Source organism: Schistocerca nitens, chromosome 7 (assembly GCF_023898315.1).
Source record: "Schistocerca nitens isolate TAMUIC-IGC-003100 chromosome 7, iqSchNite1.1, whole genome shotgun sequence".
Taxonomy (NCBI): domain Eukaryota; kingdom Metazoa; phylum Arthropoda; class Insecta; order Orthoptera; family Acrididae; genus Schistocerca; species Schistocerca nitens.
In genome coordinates this window covers 90,999,652-91,016,394 of record NC_064620.1, presented here as the reverse complement: position 1 = coordinate 91,016,394, position 16,743 = coordinate 90,999,652, and the positions used below count along the sequence as shown (strand labels likewise).

Genomic DNA, 16,743 nt, shown 5'->3' with positions numbered 1-16,743 from the left:
ATTTCTAGTTGCATGCTTGAGGGTAGCAGACAAGCCTGTCTGCTAGAGAACAGTAGGACCAACGTCGGAACAGGTAGCTACGCTTTCTAAAAGCTGAGAGGTTTCTATTCCTAGTATGGTCCTGTCCGTCGCTTGTCATGTTGGTATAGGAAGCTGCCTCTCTGGCGACTTCCGTTTGTATTTGTGAGCCACCCTCAGGAAGGGTCCACGGAAGTCGGTCCGCGGCGAGCGTCTGAGTGGTAAGATCTCCGGCTAAGCGCGTCTCTGCTAAGTCCGTAGGACAATGGATTTCTTAAGTTCAGCCTAACTGAAAATTTAATCACCTTTATTTCAGGTTTAGCTCTAAAATATCTAATGTTATCATAAATTGCAATGCAGTGTAATTCGAGTGTGAAGTTCAGAATATATTCCGGTAGTTGCTTTGTCACTACTTTGTGAGTAAAGTGGAACCACGTGTTGATCAGTAACTCTAAGTTCATCAATCTTAAATGCAAATGTGCGTGAGATTATAACGTCTCGTCTTGACAATATTTTTCAATATAGCAACTTGTCTTTATGTTCAACCCACGTGGGGTGTACTTTGTGAGACCAGTACCACGTGCTTATACAATTGTTTGACCCATCAGGTTAGTAGTAAGACGATAGTAACCAGTTCGAGGTTTTTCTTTTGTAAATTGCTTTTCGATGTAATTTATTTTAATTGGCAAAATTATTGTGGAGTACACTCTTTGTGTAAACCAAGTTGACCACGTGAAGCATGTGGTGTAATCATCAAAGTAGCCCTCAGCAGTTAGTATGAATTTAGTATACCAGTGTGTGGTAATTTCATGACGGACAGGATTGCGCTACGAACGTAACTTCTTTGGGTGAAAATTGAATCGGTTGGTTGTGGTTAATTTCCTCTTGCATATGTTTCAACGTTCTTTGTGTGTTATTTTATGAATGCAGTGTTGTATGCAATATCCCAATCTTGACTCCATATTTGATATGTTCTGTAAGATTACAAACTCACATTTTCACAATCCTAAATAAGGCACCAGTTTAGTTATGAATCAACTTTAATATGTTGAAATTTCAATGATCAATGTTAAAATAAATTTCCAAATATAAAGTGATTTATTTCTTTTTATTTAAATTCTCTTTTTCATATATATATCACCAGTTGTCGTATGACTATTAAAAGATTGTAATTAATGTTAGTCTGGTTGGGAATTTGGTAAGCTAGACTGGATACCTGGTGAAACAGTTGCGCAGTAATGCAAGGTTAACTTCCTCACATAGCTCACAGCTTTTAACCCACTTTTATGGTCTTGAATAGCAGCACCGTAATCAGAACAAATTAAAGCAACAATATTACAAGGTATATACTGTGTTTACAGCTTTGAACTGCGTTAATTATCAATGTTTATTTTTAAACTGTAAACATATTTTATTCTCGTTACTAATACAAGGTTGAAATGCAGTTTCGTCAAATAAACACACGTTTGGAGAACGTGATACATTTATTGATGTGTGCAGCAACAACTAATAGCAAACTCGTTTTGGTTTACAAAAATTATACTGCACCAAATACTTCTCTTTGTGCTTGTTTATGATGTAACAGCCGAAACCCGGTTCGTGTAACAAATAATAAATATTGTGGAACATTACACCAATGTTGTGTGTATTGCATTCGTGGTAGATATATTTACCTATGGTGAGTGGAACTGTTTGAAGTCTGTGACAGTACTATAAATTTATCAAAAAATTTTTATTAGCTCAGTAACTGTTTGCAAATATTTGTAATGATATAATGACAAGCTAGAAACTGAAAATGTAAATTTCTTCAAAAATTTCTCTTGTGTGGAATGATGGTGTTATTCATACAATGAGGTAACTTAAAAGAATTGTCTTAGCTTATGCTTATAATCAAGAAATAAGAAATTAACATTCATTTAATACATGGCATAACATAAATTAGTTTATGTTTCTTTTAGTTTATGGTATCCGATTGTTGTATCTCACAAAGGAAACTCCTCATTGCTCCGCCCTCAGATTTAATGGTAAGTTGGCCCATTGGAAAGTCCGTCAAAAACTGAATGCAGATCAAGCGTGAAAACAGGAAGAAGGTGTACTGAACTGTGGAAAACAGAAGAAAAATAGAAACAGTGAACGGTCGAAAGTTAATACGTGGAGGAACGTACACTAGTAACAACCATCGTGTGTGGTTGTGTGGTCCCGGTGTTGGACTGTGATGAGGGAAGTCTGGGTTTAAATTTCACTCGGTCCTAACTTTTCTTTTTAACAAAATTATAAACTTTTCGTCCGGTCATCGACGTATCTGTTCGCTGTATTCAAATCTGTGTATGTGTCGTGGCGTAATGTCAGTTTGCAACAGCGACGTGTAGCGAAGGGACCTCCAGACGTACCTACCTCCTATTTGTTCCACACAGATATCACGTGCTATGGCTCTTGCGTTCCTTTCGGGAAGTTTCGACTCTTGAATTCATTCATTGTAACATAGTTCACACCAGTTTATTTGTTGTTTTCATTGCTGTGACAGGTCTATGTGGCATTTCGCCAGCTCTCACTAACTATTCATCACAGAATATGAGTCGCAAGTAAATGTGATGAATAGCATCAGCAGGTTGTTGCAAACTGACATTACGCCGCGACACATACACAAATTTGAATACAGCAAGCACACACGTTAACGACTGGACGGAATATTCGTAATTTTGTGAAAAAAAGAAAACCTGGGACCGAGTGGAAACTGAAGCCGGATCCCCCCCCCCCTCCCCCCGTCGCAGCCCAGCACTTTGACCACACAACCAAGAGACGATGGTAGTTAATGGTATTCATTTTTGCACATATTACCTGTGGACCGTTCACTGTTTCTATTTTTCTTCCTTTGTTCCACATTTCAGTATACCTCCTTTCTGTTTTCGTGTTTGATCTGCGTTCAGTTTTTGACGGGCTAGCCAATGGGTCAACTTACCACTAAGTCTGAGGGGGATGCGATGGGGAGTTTCCCTTGGCAGTATCTGAAAAGAGGTTATCTTATCAGTTAAGTTCTCTGAAAGCAAAGCAGCTGAATGTGAAAGTTTAAATAACGGTGATGTATTTCGTACTGTGCTCTATGTGCAAGACAAATTTCCATCAAAAATGTAAGCAAATACACTAACGAATTTATTTAACTGCACAAATCACTCAGGTACACACTGAAATAACTCTGCCTTTCTGCCCAGAGTCAAGTTTTGTTACATAATCTCACTAGCACATCAGCCGGCCGAAGTGGCCGTGCGGTTAAAGGCGCTGCAGTCTGGAACCGCAAGACCGCTACGGTCGCAGGTTCGAATCCTGCCTCGGGCATGGATGTTTGTGATGTCCTTAGGTTAGTTAGGTTTAACTAGTTCTAAGTTCTAGGGGACTGATGACCTCAGCAGTTGAGTCCCATAGTGCTCAGAGCCATTTGAACCATTTGAACTAGCACATCCGTAAACAATGCTGTTCTTACTGCAGATTAATGTACATGTAGCTTTAATGCTGCTGGTGGTGGCAGCATGCTGCTAATAAATAATGGCGAAAAGTAACTGAAGCAATAAAAATTGATTCATAAGGCATAACAAATTTTGGGTTAGTCCTGGGTACGATCAACAGATCTTCACCAAATAATCACGCAGTGATGGTTAATCAGCTAATCTTTAGAGGGTAAATCACTTAAACATTGTACGTCTTTTGTTTCCTGAGTGGCTCGAGGTAACGAATTGTGGTTTTCGGCAAATGGTACTAGGCAGAGACGTTCCGGATGGATGCCTGTCTACCGAATGACAACACGTCGCCGCTTGTCGGAAACAGTACATATTACTCTCATCAAACTGATGGCCGCCGCTAATGCAAATTGACTTCTTGTCTTTGTCACAGAGATCAGTCCTCTGGGTCCGAAGTACAGAAGCGGAGTGTACCTTCACTGAGAGCTCTATGTTGTTAGGGAGCATTTCTGCTTCCCATACAGAGACGAGCAGCCCGCACCTCGCCGTGTAGACACTAGAGGCGCCGCCTTTGACCGCCCTCCTGGCACGACGTGACGTGGTTGTGGTTGTGGTTACTGTCGCAGGTGTCGTTCGGGTCGACGTCTCCGGCGCTGAGCGACCGCAAGGAGTTCCCTCTCTTCTACCGCACCGTCGCGCCGGACTCTTCGCACAACCCGGCCCGGCTGGCGTTCGTGCGCGGCTTCGGCTGGGACACGGTGGCCGCTCTCAGCCAGAACGAGGACGTCTACTCACTGGTGAGTGTGACCTGCCGGAGGTGACCAGCATCTCACGGCGATTTTAAGGCAGTTTTAAGGAAGTGTGCTCGCAAGAAATTTCAACTGCATGACTACATCGAATTTTCTCGGAAATGGTGGGGCAGTGGAGATATAAATGGTCATTTTGTTAAAAGGGCAGATGTCCATCAATGAATTTCCAGATATGGAGAAAAAAATATGTATTACTACATTTCATGAGTTTTCTCCGATTTTTCCATTCCAGGAACACAATATTACCACTCTTTTATGTATTGTGTTGTATGTTATATGTTAACGGGAGGGGGGGGGGGGGCTAGAAACGACAGGAGAGGCTCCGTCCCCGCCGCAGCTGCAGGGGTCCACAACCCCACGACGACTACCACAGTCCACTTCACACCTCCGCCGCCCCACACCGAACCCAGGGCTATTGTGCGGTTTGGGCCCCGGTGGACCCCCCAGGGAACGTCTCACACCAGACGAGTGTAACCCCTATGTTTGCGTGGTAGAGTAATGGTGGTGTATGTGTACGTGGAGAACTTTTTTGCGCAGCAACCGCCGACATAGTGTAGCTGAGGCGGAATAGGGGGAACCAGCCAGCATTCGCCGTGGCAGACGGAAAACCGCCTAAAAACCATCGACAGACTGGCCGGCTCACCAGACCTCGACACAAAACCGCCGGGCGGATTCGTGCCGGGGACCGGCGCCCCTTCCCGCCTGGAAAGCCTTACCATTCTTAATGAGTGCAATTGCGAATACGAACAACTATCAGCTTCATAAGGAAATGACAACAGTGAAAATTTGTGCCAGACTAGGACTCGAATCCGGATTTTATGTATTTCATAACAGCTCTGGTCGCCGTAGTATCTCTCCGTTTGAATGACGATGACGGTGGTGATGATGATGTGGGTTTGCGGGGCGCTCATCATCAAGGTTATCAGCCCCTGTACAAGTTCACAATCATTCCAGTTACAATCTCGCCACTTCCAGAATAATGATGACATGAGGAGGACAACACAAACACGCAGTCCCCGGACGGAGAAAATCCCCAACCCAGCCGGGAATCGAACCCGGGACCCTGTGATCCAGAGGTTGCAAGGCTAGCCACTGGACCACGAGCTGCGGTCTGTCCTGCCCGCATCTCGTGGTCGTGCGGTAGCGTTCTCGCTTCCCACGCCCGGGTTCCCGGGTTCGATTCCCGGCGGGGTCAGGGATTTCTCTGCCTCGTGATGGCTGGGTGTTGTGTGCTGTCCTTAGGTTAGTTAGGTTTAAGTAGTTCTAAGTTCTATGGGACTTATGACCACAGCAGTTGAGTCCCATAGTGCTCAGAGCCATTTGAACCATTTTTGCGGTCTGTCCATTTGGACATGCATGAATCTCCGAAAGAACTTTGCATTGTTCTTATGAACAACACAAGCGTTGCAGTATCGTATTCATGCGCCGATACCAGGCAGAGGCCTACAATTAAAACGCCCTCACCTATGTGGAGATTACATAATGTGTGTACGAGTACAGGTTGTGACGCAGGAGTGACGACATATGGAAGTTTGGGTTTGGTCGGAAGTCGTGCACGGATTGCCGAAGCGTTGAAGGCAATCGCTCCCGTAAAGCGGGAAAACTGTTTTAAGTCCCGGTCGGAAACACGTTTTCATTGTCGTCATTCCCCTAAGCACCTGATGGTTGCCTGTATTCGCAACTGCGAATACATTTCATGTTATTTCATAACGACAGTAGTCGCCGCAGTGCCTCTTCCTTCAGACATGCATGCACGTCAACAGAGCGATTGCATCGTTCTTCTTAACACAGGCAGTGCAGTATCGTACTCTTGATAAGTATGGCTGACTTGAAATGTTTTGTATTGAACAGAATGATAATGTTATTACATTTCGAAAACTCCTGACTTATGCTCTTTTAACAAATTTTCAAAAATATGAAACATATAAATTAAAAAAAAAACATTTTATGGGATTTTTAAAGCTTGTACAAGACCCCACTTTCTATTATTTTTGGAAAAGAAATTAAAAAGAATAAATGTGAAACAAATTGACAATAATTCTCTACTTCTGTATTTTTTCCCACCAAAGCGTCCTTCAGAATATTCAGATAAAATTCACTGCAGTTATCTTCCACATACTGAATGATTTCATGAAAATCCTCCATTTATTGGGTTTTGTGCGCTCTTTACCGAAGGCATAGCATACGTTTCTAGGTCGTTCAACATGCTGGCTTAGGCCAACATCAAAAGTATGTTTGACATTAAAAGTATGAATGGCAGTCCCAAACTATAGCCAGAGTTGTTGGAATAATAAATAAAGTCATGTAGTGTACTTACACTAAAGTGAATTCTCTCACCCCTCTGTTTGAATGATGTTTCTAGGGAGACAACTCTCCTCTTGTAGAACTGATTTAACATTTATTCCTTTTTTTGTGTCATCAGTATTCTTACTGGTTTGATGCGGCCCACCATGAATTCCTCTCCTCCGCCAATCTATTCATCTCAGAGAAGCACTTGCAACCTACGCCCTTAGTTATTTACTTGGTGTATTCCAATCTGTTTTCCTCTACAGCTTTTGCCCTTTACAGCTCCCTCTAGCACTGTGGAAGTTATTCCCTGATGTCCTAACAGACGTCCTGAGGGACAAAAATACAAAATAATGTGAAAGTTCGAGCACTCTCCAACAATTATTTTGGCGTCTATATTCTTTGCAGATTCGTTCTTATGAGATGCTTCTCTGTCATGCTTGCTTTATTATATTTCTCTTCTAGCTGTGTGGATTTGATTTTCTTTTCGTACAGTAAAATTTATACAGAATAATGCAGATTTTATAGTGCATTGTTGAGCTTGAGCTAAAATGGACTAAGTGTTGTCAACTACGATAACGTCAACTACGTATAATGTATTGTTGTGCTTTCCACTAACGGGCGCCAAAATACATAGAGGACTCAATAACAATATGCCATGAAGTATTTTGTTAAAAAGGCAAATGTCTAGGTCATTTGACCCTTTCAGCAAAATACGAGTAAATAACAGCATTTTAAACTTCCTTGGAATTAAGATATTACTGTCCTTTTGACATAGAATGAGAGGCCTGTCTTTAGGGTCCAATATTCACAGAGAAAGTCAAAATCATAAAAAATGTGCCGTCTGCCCTTTTAACAAATGACTATTCAAATATAAAATAAACTGGCATACTTTGCTTACGTTTACATATTATGTCATAGAGTGTCATATACAGAGAGAGAGTTTTTAAAGTGTGAAAACATGTAATAAGACTAGTTTATGGCGTAAATTGAGAAGTGAGTATCACATTCAGTTGTTCTAAATATGTTTGACACTCGTGTAATATATTTTCTGACATGTTCCACATTTGCAAAGATACCCTCATTTGTGGGCCGATGGAATGACAAATGAATCTAATCTGAACAAAACAATTTGTTTTCTCATGGCACATAATACTCAAATCTGTTCAAACAAATTTCGGGCTTGCAGCCGGTCGTCGTTCAATACTTCGCACGATATTTCAACTGGGCACCTGCCAGTCATCTTCAGGTGAGCCGTCGCAGACTGGCGATAAAGTTCTCCGCTCCGCAATATATAGCGTACTGTAACTATTCTGCGCATGCGTCGAAAACTTGATAGTTGAACCAACACTGCCCGCCGGCAGCGCCCTCGCTGGTGGAATAGCGGAACTCAGTCGCCCTCTGCGTTGCTGTTTGCCACGGCCGTCGACGCACTCTGTCGTCTTCGATTTGAGCAAATCGTGGAGATGATGGGATTCCATGCACAATACTCAAATCTAATCACAATACAATTTAACGGATTTAGACGTGTACATTATCTGTACCCTGCAGGAAGTTGTTTACATTTACAGATTAGAGTTATGGAAAACGTCATTCAATAATTTATTTCCACTGTCTATACTTCTGTAGCTGATGTTACAGTGTCCAGTCACATTAATGTGGCCACATGTCTAAAGTCAGAATACCCACCTTTTGCAGCAGAGACCGCTGCGAAACACACAGGAAGAGAGTCAGTGAGGTTCTGGAGGGTACCAACCGGTATGTGGTGCCATACTGACTCGATTGCCGTGGCCAGCTGCACTAGTTTCCGTAGTTGAGGATTCATGATGTGAACAGCGCGATAAAGGTGTCCTCACAGATTCTCGATCTGGTTTAAATCCGAGGAGTTCGGTGGCCACGGGAAAATGGTACACACATCGTCACTATGGAAGGAGTATATAGAGGGTCTATACAAGGGCGATGTTCTTGAGGACAATATTATGGAAATGGAAGAGGATGTAGATGAAATGGGAGATATGATACTGCGTGAAGATTTTGCCAGAGCAGGAAACAAGGCCCCGGGAGTAGATAATATTCCATTAGAACTACTTACAGCCTTGGGAGAGGCAGCCCTGACAAAACTCTACCATCTGGTGAGCAAGTTGTATGAGACAGGCAAAATACCCTCAGACTTGAAGAATATAATAATTCCAATCCCAAAGAAAGCAGGTGTTGATAGATGTGACAATTACCGAACTATCCGTTCTAGGCGCTTCAGTCCGGAACCACGCTGCCGCTACGGTCGCAGGTTTGAATCCTGCCTCGGGCATGCATGTGTGTGATGTCCTTAGGTTAGTTAGGTTTAAGTAGTTCTAAGTCTAGGGGACTGATGACCTCAGATGTTAAGTCCCATAGTGCTTACAGCCATTTGAAGCATTTTTATTTTTTTTTTTTTGTCTTGCGATCTTGAGTGCTATAATTAATTTCGGAGATTATATTTTGATCTCTGATTTCTCCAATAATGTTTTCAAAAATAACGCCTAAAACAAAGATGAAATGCTTTGCCATCTGATAATGATTTTCTTCCTGTTAAGATGGCCTGAGAGACCGTATGAAACGTCCCCTTTTAACAATTTATACATGACTGTGCTTAAACTGACACACAAGATTTTTAGCGCAACGCAATATGACTATCAAAGATCCCTGCAAAAGAATGGCCCTGATTAACATTAAACTATACCTTTCACAAATCACTTACCTCACAAAAATCTTCATTACTCGAACTACTGCAATACAGCGAGCACCACTACAGCTAGCTAAATAAAAGATTCAAACTATGGAAGGCACTAACTACTGATAGGGATAGTTAGCAAATGAAAGGTATTAATAGAGAACAAACAATGTATTTACCTTAATAGTCATAATATATATAGCAGTTCATGACAAATTACAAAACTCCGCCATCTCTCTCCCCACATCCACCACTGCTGGCGGCTCACCTCCAACTGCGCAACGCTACGCGCTGTTCGCATCCAGCTGCCGCTGCTCAACACTACAATGGCAGACAACAATGCAAACTAGCCACAGACTGCACACAGCACAGCCAGTGATTTTCATACAGAGCGCTACGTAACGTTGCCAATAAGAAAACATAAACAGCCTAGTTACAACCGAAACCGGTGGAGAATAAAGGTTTATGTCTACAGCTGATGGTTAAAAATGCAGTGATTTAATTTAGTCGGAAGCTGACTTTTAAATAAAGGAAGGTTACGCCGTTGATTGACAATAGGAGCTTACAAGATGGCTTTAGACAAAATTTCTAGCTGATGTGATGAATGGCAGGTAGCTTCAAATGTAGAAAAGTGTAAGTAAATGCAGATAGGAGTAGCTAAGAAAATTGATGATGTTCAAGTACACCATTGTTAATGTCCTGCTTGGCACACTCATGTAGATTAAGTATCTTGACGTGAAGTGGCAGTGCGACCTTACATGGAACGAGAAGTTGAAGGCAGTAGTAGGAAAAGCGAATGGTCGACTTTGTTTTCTGTAAGGGAGACCGAATATACAACACCAGCACAGTAATGCGACAAATTCTTCAATACTGATCGAGTATTTGGGATCCACATTAGGTCGGCTTAGAGGAAGACATCGAAGCAACTAAGAGAAGAACCACTTGGTTTGTTTTTGGTAGGTTCGGTCGACACGCGAATGTCACGAAGATGTTTATGTACTCGAATGAGAATCGCTGGAGGGAGGGTGACGTTTCGTCTGCGAATCTCTATTGACAAACTTTAGGGAATAGATATTCTAAACTGACTGCAGAACGATTCTGCTGTAGCCAACAGACGTTTCGCGTAAGGACGACGAAGATATCTTACTGAATACTGAATTTCTTTTCGCTTGCTCTATTTGCAAGTGCAACAGGAAAAGAAATGACTGGTAGCGGTAGAAGGTATCCTCCGACATGCACCATACGGAGGCTTGCGGAGCATGTATATACAGGGTAAGACAAAAAGGACCTTACAGTTTCGGAATGATGTTGTTGTTGTTGTTGTTGTTATGGTCTTCAGTCCAGAGACTGGTTTCATTCAGCTCTCCATGCTACTCTATCCTGTGCAAGCTTCTTCATCTCCCAGTACGTACTGCAACCTACATCCTTCTGAATCTGCTTAGTGTATTCATCTCTTGGTCTCCCTCTACAATTTTTACCCTCCACGCTGTCCTCCAATACTAAACTGGAGATCCCTTGATGCCTCAGAACATGCCCTACCAACCGATCCCTTCTTCTAGTTAAGTTGTGCCACAAATTTCTCTTCTCCAAAATTCTATTCAATACCTCTTCATTAGTTATGTGATGTACCCATCCAATTTCAGCATTCTTCTGTAGCACCACATTTCGAAAGCTTCTATTCTCTTCTTGTCCAAACTATTTATCATACATGTTTCACTTCCATACATGGCTACACTCCATACAAATACTTTCAGAAACCCTGACACTTAAATCTATACTCGATGTTAACACGTTTCTCTTCTTCAAAAACGCTTTCCTTGCCATTGCCAGTCTACATTTTATATCCTCTCTACTTCAACCAACATTAGTTATTTCGCTTCCCAAATAGTAAAACTCCTTTACTACTTTAAGTGTCTCATCATCAGCATCACCCGAGTTAACTCGACTACTTTCCATTATCCTCGTTTTGCCTTTGTTGATGTTCATCTTATATCCTCCTTTCATGACACTGTCCATTCCATTTAACTGCTCTTCCAGGTCCTTTTCTGTCCCTGACAGAATTACAATGTCATCGGCGAACCTCAAAGTTTTTGTTTCTTCTCCATGGATTTTAATTCCTACTCCAAATTTTTCTTTGGTTTCCTTTACTGCTTGCTCAGTATATAGATTGAATAACATCGGGGAGAGGCTACAGCCCTGTCTCACTCCCTTCCCAAACACTGCTTCCCTTTCATGTCCCTCGACTCATAACTGCCATCTGGTTTCTGTAAAAATTGTAAATAGCCTTTCGCTCCCTGTACTTTATCCCTGCCACCTTCAGAATTTGAAAGAGAGTATTCCAGTCAACATTATCAAAAGCTTTCTCTAAGTCTACAAATGCTAGAAACGTACGTTTTCCTTTCCTTAACCTATTTTCTAAGATAAGTCGTAGGGTAAGTAATGCCTCACGTGTTCCAACATTTCTACGGAATCCAAACTCAGGTCGGCTTCTACGAGTTTTTCCAATCGTCTGTAAAGAATTCGTGTTAGTATTTTGCAGCCATGACTTATTAAACTGATAGTTCGGTAATTTTCACACCTGTCAACACCTGCTTTCTTTGGATTGGAACTATTATATTCTTCTAGAAGTTTGAGGTTATTTCGCCTGTCTCATACATCTTGCTCACCAGATGGTAGAGTTTTTTCAGGACTGGCTCTCCCAAGGCCGTCAGTAGTTCCAATGGACAGTTGTCTACTCTTGGGGCCTTGTTTCGACTCAGGTCTTTCAGTGCTCTGTCAAACTCTTTACGCAGCATTATATTTCCCATTTCATCTTCATCTACATTCTCTTCCTTTTCCATAATATTGTCTTCAAGTCATCGCCCTTGTATGGACCCTCTATAAACTCCTTCCCCGTTTCTGCTTTCGTTTCTTTGTTTAGAACTGGATTTCCATCTGAGCTCTTGATATTCATACAAGTGGTTCTCTTTTCTCCAAAGTTCTCTTTAACTTCCCTGTAGGCAGAAACTGTCTTACCCCTAGTCATATATGCCTCTACATCCTTACATTTGTCCCCTAGCCATCCCTGCTTAGCCATTGTGCACTTCCTGTCGATCTCATTTTTGAGACGTTTGTATTCCTTTTTGTCTGCTTCATTTACTGCATTTTTATATTTTCTTCTTTCATCAAGTAAATTCAATATATCTTGTGTTACCCAAGGATTTCTACTAGCCCTCGTCTTTTTACCTTCTTGATCCTCTGCTGCCTTTACTATTTCATCTCTCAAAGCTACCCATTCTTCTTCTACTGTATTTCTTTCCCCTGATTCTTGTCAGTCGTTCCCTAATGCTCTCTCTGAAACCCTCCACAACCTCTGGTTCTTTCAGTTTATCCAGGTCCCATCTCCTTAGATTCCCACCTTTTTGCAGTTTCTTCAGTTTTAATCTGCAAAAAAATTCAAATGTGTGTGAAATCTTGTGGGACTTAACTGCTAAGGTCATCAGTCACTAAGCTTACACACTACTTAACCTAAATTATCCTAAGGACAAACACACACACCCATGCCCGAGGGAGGACTCGAATCTCCGCCAGGATCAGCCACACGGTCCATTACTGCAGCGCCTGAGACCACTCAGCTAATATCGCGCGACTTTAATCTGCAGTTCATAGCTAATAGATTGTGACCAGAGTCCACATCTGCCCCTGGAAATGTGTTACAATTTAAAATTTAAAACCTGGTTCCTAAATCTCTGTCTTATCATTATATAATATATCTGAAACCCTCTAGTATGTTCAGGCCTCTTCCATGTATGCAACCTCTTTCATGATTCTTGAACCAAGTGTTAGCTATGATTACGTTATGCTCTGTGCAAAATTCTACCAGGCGGCTTCCTCTTTCATTGCTTACCCTCTTTCCATATTCACCGACTACGTTTCCTTCTCTTCCTTTTCCTACTACCGTATTCCAGTCACCCATGACTATTAAATTTTCGTCTCGTTCACTATCTGAATAATTTCTATTATCCCATCATACATTTCATCAATCTCTTCGTCATCTGCTGAGCTAGTTACCATATAAACTTGTACTACTATGGTTGGTGTGGGCTTTGTATCTATCTTGGCTACAATAATGCGTTCACTATGCTGTTTGTAGTAGCTTACCCGCATTCCTATTTGTTATTCATTATTAAGCCTACTCCTGCATCACCCCTATTTGATTTTGTATTTATAACCCTGTATTCACCTGACCAGAAGTCTTCTTCCTCCTGCCACCAAACTTCACTAATTCCCATTATATCCAAGTTTAACCTATCCATTTCCCTTTTTAAATTTTCTAACCTACCTGCCCGATTAAGGGATTTGACATTCCACGCTCCGATACGTAGAACGCCAGTTTTCTTTCTCCTGAGTAGTCCCCGCCCAGAGATCCGAATGGGGGACTATTTTACCTCCCGAATATTTTACCCAAGGGGACGCCATCATCATTTGACCATACAGTAAAGCTGCATGTCCTCGGGAAAAATTACGGCTGTAGTTTCCCCTTGATTTCAGCCGTTCGCAGTTCCAGCACAGCATGGCCGTTTTGGTTAGTGTTACAAGGCCAGATCAGTCAATCATCCAGACTGTTGCCCCTGCAACTACTGAAAAGGCTGCTGCCCCTCTTCAGGAACCACACGTTTGTCTGGCCTCTCAACCGATACCCCTCTGTTGTGGTTGCACCTACGGTACGGCTATCTGTATCGCTGAGGCACGCAAGCCTCCCCACCAACGGTAAGGTCCATGGTTCATGGGGGGTTTGGAATGATACATGTAACTTGAGGCTGTTTGCTAAAAAATGACATATCTACCGATTATTTGAGTTATCTCAATAAATTTTTAGAATGATACAGAAACTTATTGAGGTAACTCAAATTATCGGTAGATACGTCATTTTGTAGCAAACAAGCTCAAGTTAGACCCACATAGTAGTCCTTTCCGCCACCGGGAGCGTCAGTGGAGCACAAAGTAAAATTGCTACTTTCACTGGTGCGTTTCGTGAAACGAACTTATGAAATTTCCCCTTTGAACAATTTTACACGACTGTGCTTAAACTGACACACAATATTTTTAGCGCAACGCAATCTGACTTTCAAAAAATCCCTACGAAAGAATGGCCCTGACTAACATTAAACTATACCTATCACAAATCACTAAATCACTTACCTCACAATAATCTTCGTTTCTCCCACTACTGCAATACAGCAAGCGCCACTACTGCCAGCTTGATATCATCATATATATATATATATATATATATATATATATATATATATATATATATATATATATATATATATATATAGCAGTTCATGACAAATTTCAAAACTCCGCCATCTCTCTCCCCACATCCACCACTGCTGGCGGCTCACCTCCAACTGCGCAACGCTACGCGCTGTTCACAGCCAGCTGCCTAACACTACAATGGTTGAGTATTACAACAATGCAAAGCAGCCACAGACTGCACACAGCACAGCTAGTGATTTTCATACAGAGGTGGCGTTACCAAAAAAAACCTAAACAGCCTACTTACATAGCCCCCATGCTCCCCACAAAAAATTTTACAAATGGTTTTGGGCAGTGGGCAATACATATTTGTTAAAATTTTTCATAATCGTAATTACAATAACAAAGAAATCAAATGCACACACTTATTGATACAATGTTGGTCAAAAGCTAAAATTTTCTCACAGTCCATAAAGACAGTCCTGATCATTCATCAAATTGCAGTGTTTTTCTCAAAGTCTGAGCAGTAAAAGAAAATGCACATGGAAGTAGTGGATTTCCATGCAGTCTTGAAGAAGTAGCGTTGTCCTTCCAACGGAAAGACAGTGCTGACTCTTGACATGCTGACAGGTAATGGGCCACAACAGAGCAAACCCACAGCGGAGTCAGTCGAAGTTTTGAAGAGTATTGGTGGGTAGGTCATCACAGAGCAGACCCACTGTAGTCCTGGTAGAGATTACGGTATTGGTGGGCCACCAGAGGTGCAGACCCACTGCAGTCCTTGTAGAAATAATGGTACTGGTGAGTCAGCAAAGACGCAGACCCACTGCAGTCCTTGTAGAGATAATGGTACTGGTGAGTCAGCAAAGACGCAGACCCACTGTAGTCCTTGTAGAGATAATGGTACTGGTGAGTCAGCAAAGACGCAGACCCACTGTAGTCCTTGTAGAGATAATGGTACTGGTGGGCCACCAGAGGTGCAGACCCACTGCAGTCCTTGTAGAGATGGCCAGCAGCCATCTGTTGTGACTGTGCAGGTGCACAATCACCATTGAAGAGTCTTGCGGATAATATAGCAAGTCCATAACCACCACTTGTGCACTCACAAAGTTTTTGGAATTGTCCTTAGAACCAGCAATGCTGTTAACCAGTCCCTTGCTGAATTATTAACACACGTGCAAACACTAACAGTCCCTACTTCTCACATATTGTCCATATACTATGACCAACAGAAACGTGTGCAGTGAAATGTAACTTACAAGTTAATAATATGATGAACTGATGACAATTACAATTTTATAACATGAGAATACAATTACAAAGGTACAAAATACGTCATTAAAGAACATAACAATACAGAGAACATTTGTAATACAGGCTTTACAAAAGAATCGAAATAACATATACATCAGTGTCACAGGAAATATGACATAAGTACAAACATGAAAGATCAGAATAACTTTTGGAATATCAACTTTACACAAGAGCATTAAAACAAAACAGAATAAATAATGTCTAAGCATATTTAGAAGGTAAATAACATATTATTAATGCCAATTATATTTGAGGATAACAGTATTCCTCATCATAGTGAATGTAGCTTAGTATTAGAAAAATTCTACAACATAAGTCTTATCAGATAAACATATAAATACAGGAAAAACATAAATACACAAGGGATCACAAACACTTAGTGGGATAACACAAGGAAAGGACAGGGTTTCTTTTACTGCAGTATTTTGCAAACAAAACTTTCTTTACTTCTCGGAGATCTCCCTTCGTTCCTCACTATTTCCAAAAAGTCCTATCTATACCTGTTTTCTGTATTCTAACCATATTTCTTTCAAAATAATTATGGCTCATTGTACAATACTCATTTTGGCCCAAATCTTTTTTTATATACCTTGTCAATGCATTGCTTCCAATTCATCGTAGTTAGTTTCTAATATAGTCTACCCCCTCTTAAGCTAACTTAAATCTACTGAGCTCAGATGCTAAACTAAGGGACGAGGCAATGCAGTAGCACAAAACAATTAACACAAACAGCAATGATCAAAAATACAAATGGCGAAGCAAGCAACATAAATTACAACTAACATAAGGCAATGAGCAGCAAACAAGAAAAATAAATTAGCAGAGTAACACAAATTAAAATTCAGTAGCACTATGCTTGGCAAACAGCAGCAGCAAAAAAAAAAACTTATCTCTAAACATGACATAGCTCAAG

At 41.3% G+C, this 16,743-nt stretch overlaps 1 protein-coding gene across 1 annotated transcript in view; it reads left to right on the top strand.

Moving 5' to 3' along the window:
• Positions 1-3,791: 3,791 nt before the first annotated feature.
• The window catches only part of LOC126195486 (gamma-aminobutyric acid type B receptor subunit 2-like), a 367,244-nt gene continuing 354,292 nt past the window's right edge, over positions 3,792-16,743 (top strand). The window contains exons 1-2 of the mRNA XM_049934114.1: positions 3,792-3,836; positions 4,097-4,267. Of these exons, the coding sequence (XP_049790071.1) occupies positions 3,792-3,836; positions 4,097-4,267 (216 nt within the window). The remainder of the gene's footprint in view (positions 3,837-4,096; positions 4,268-16,743) is intronic.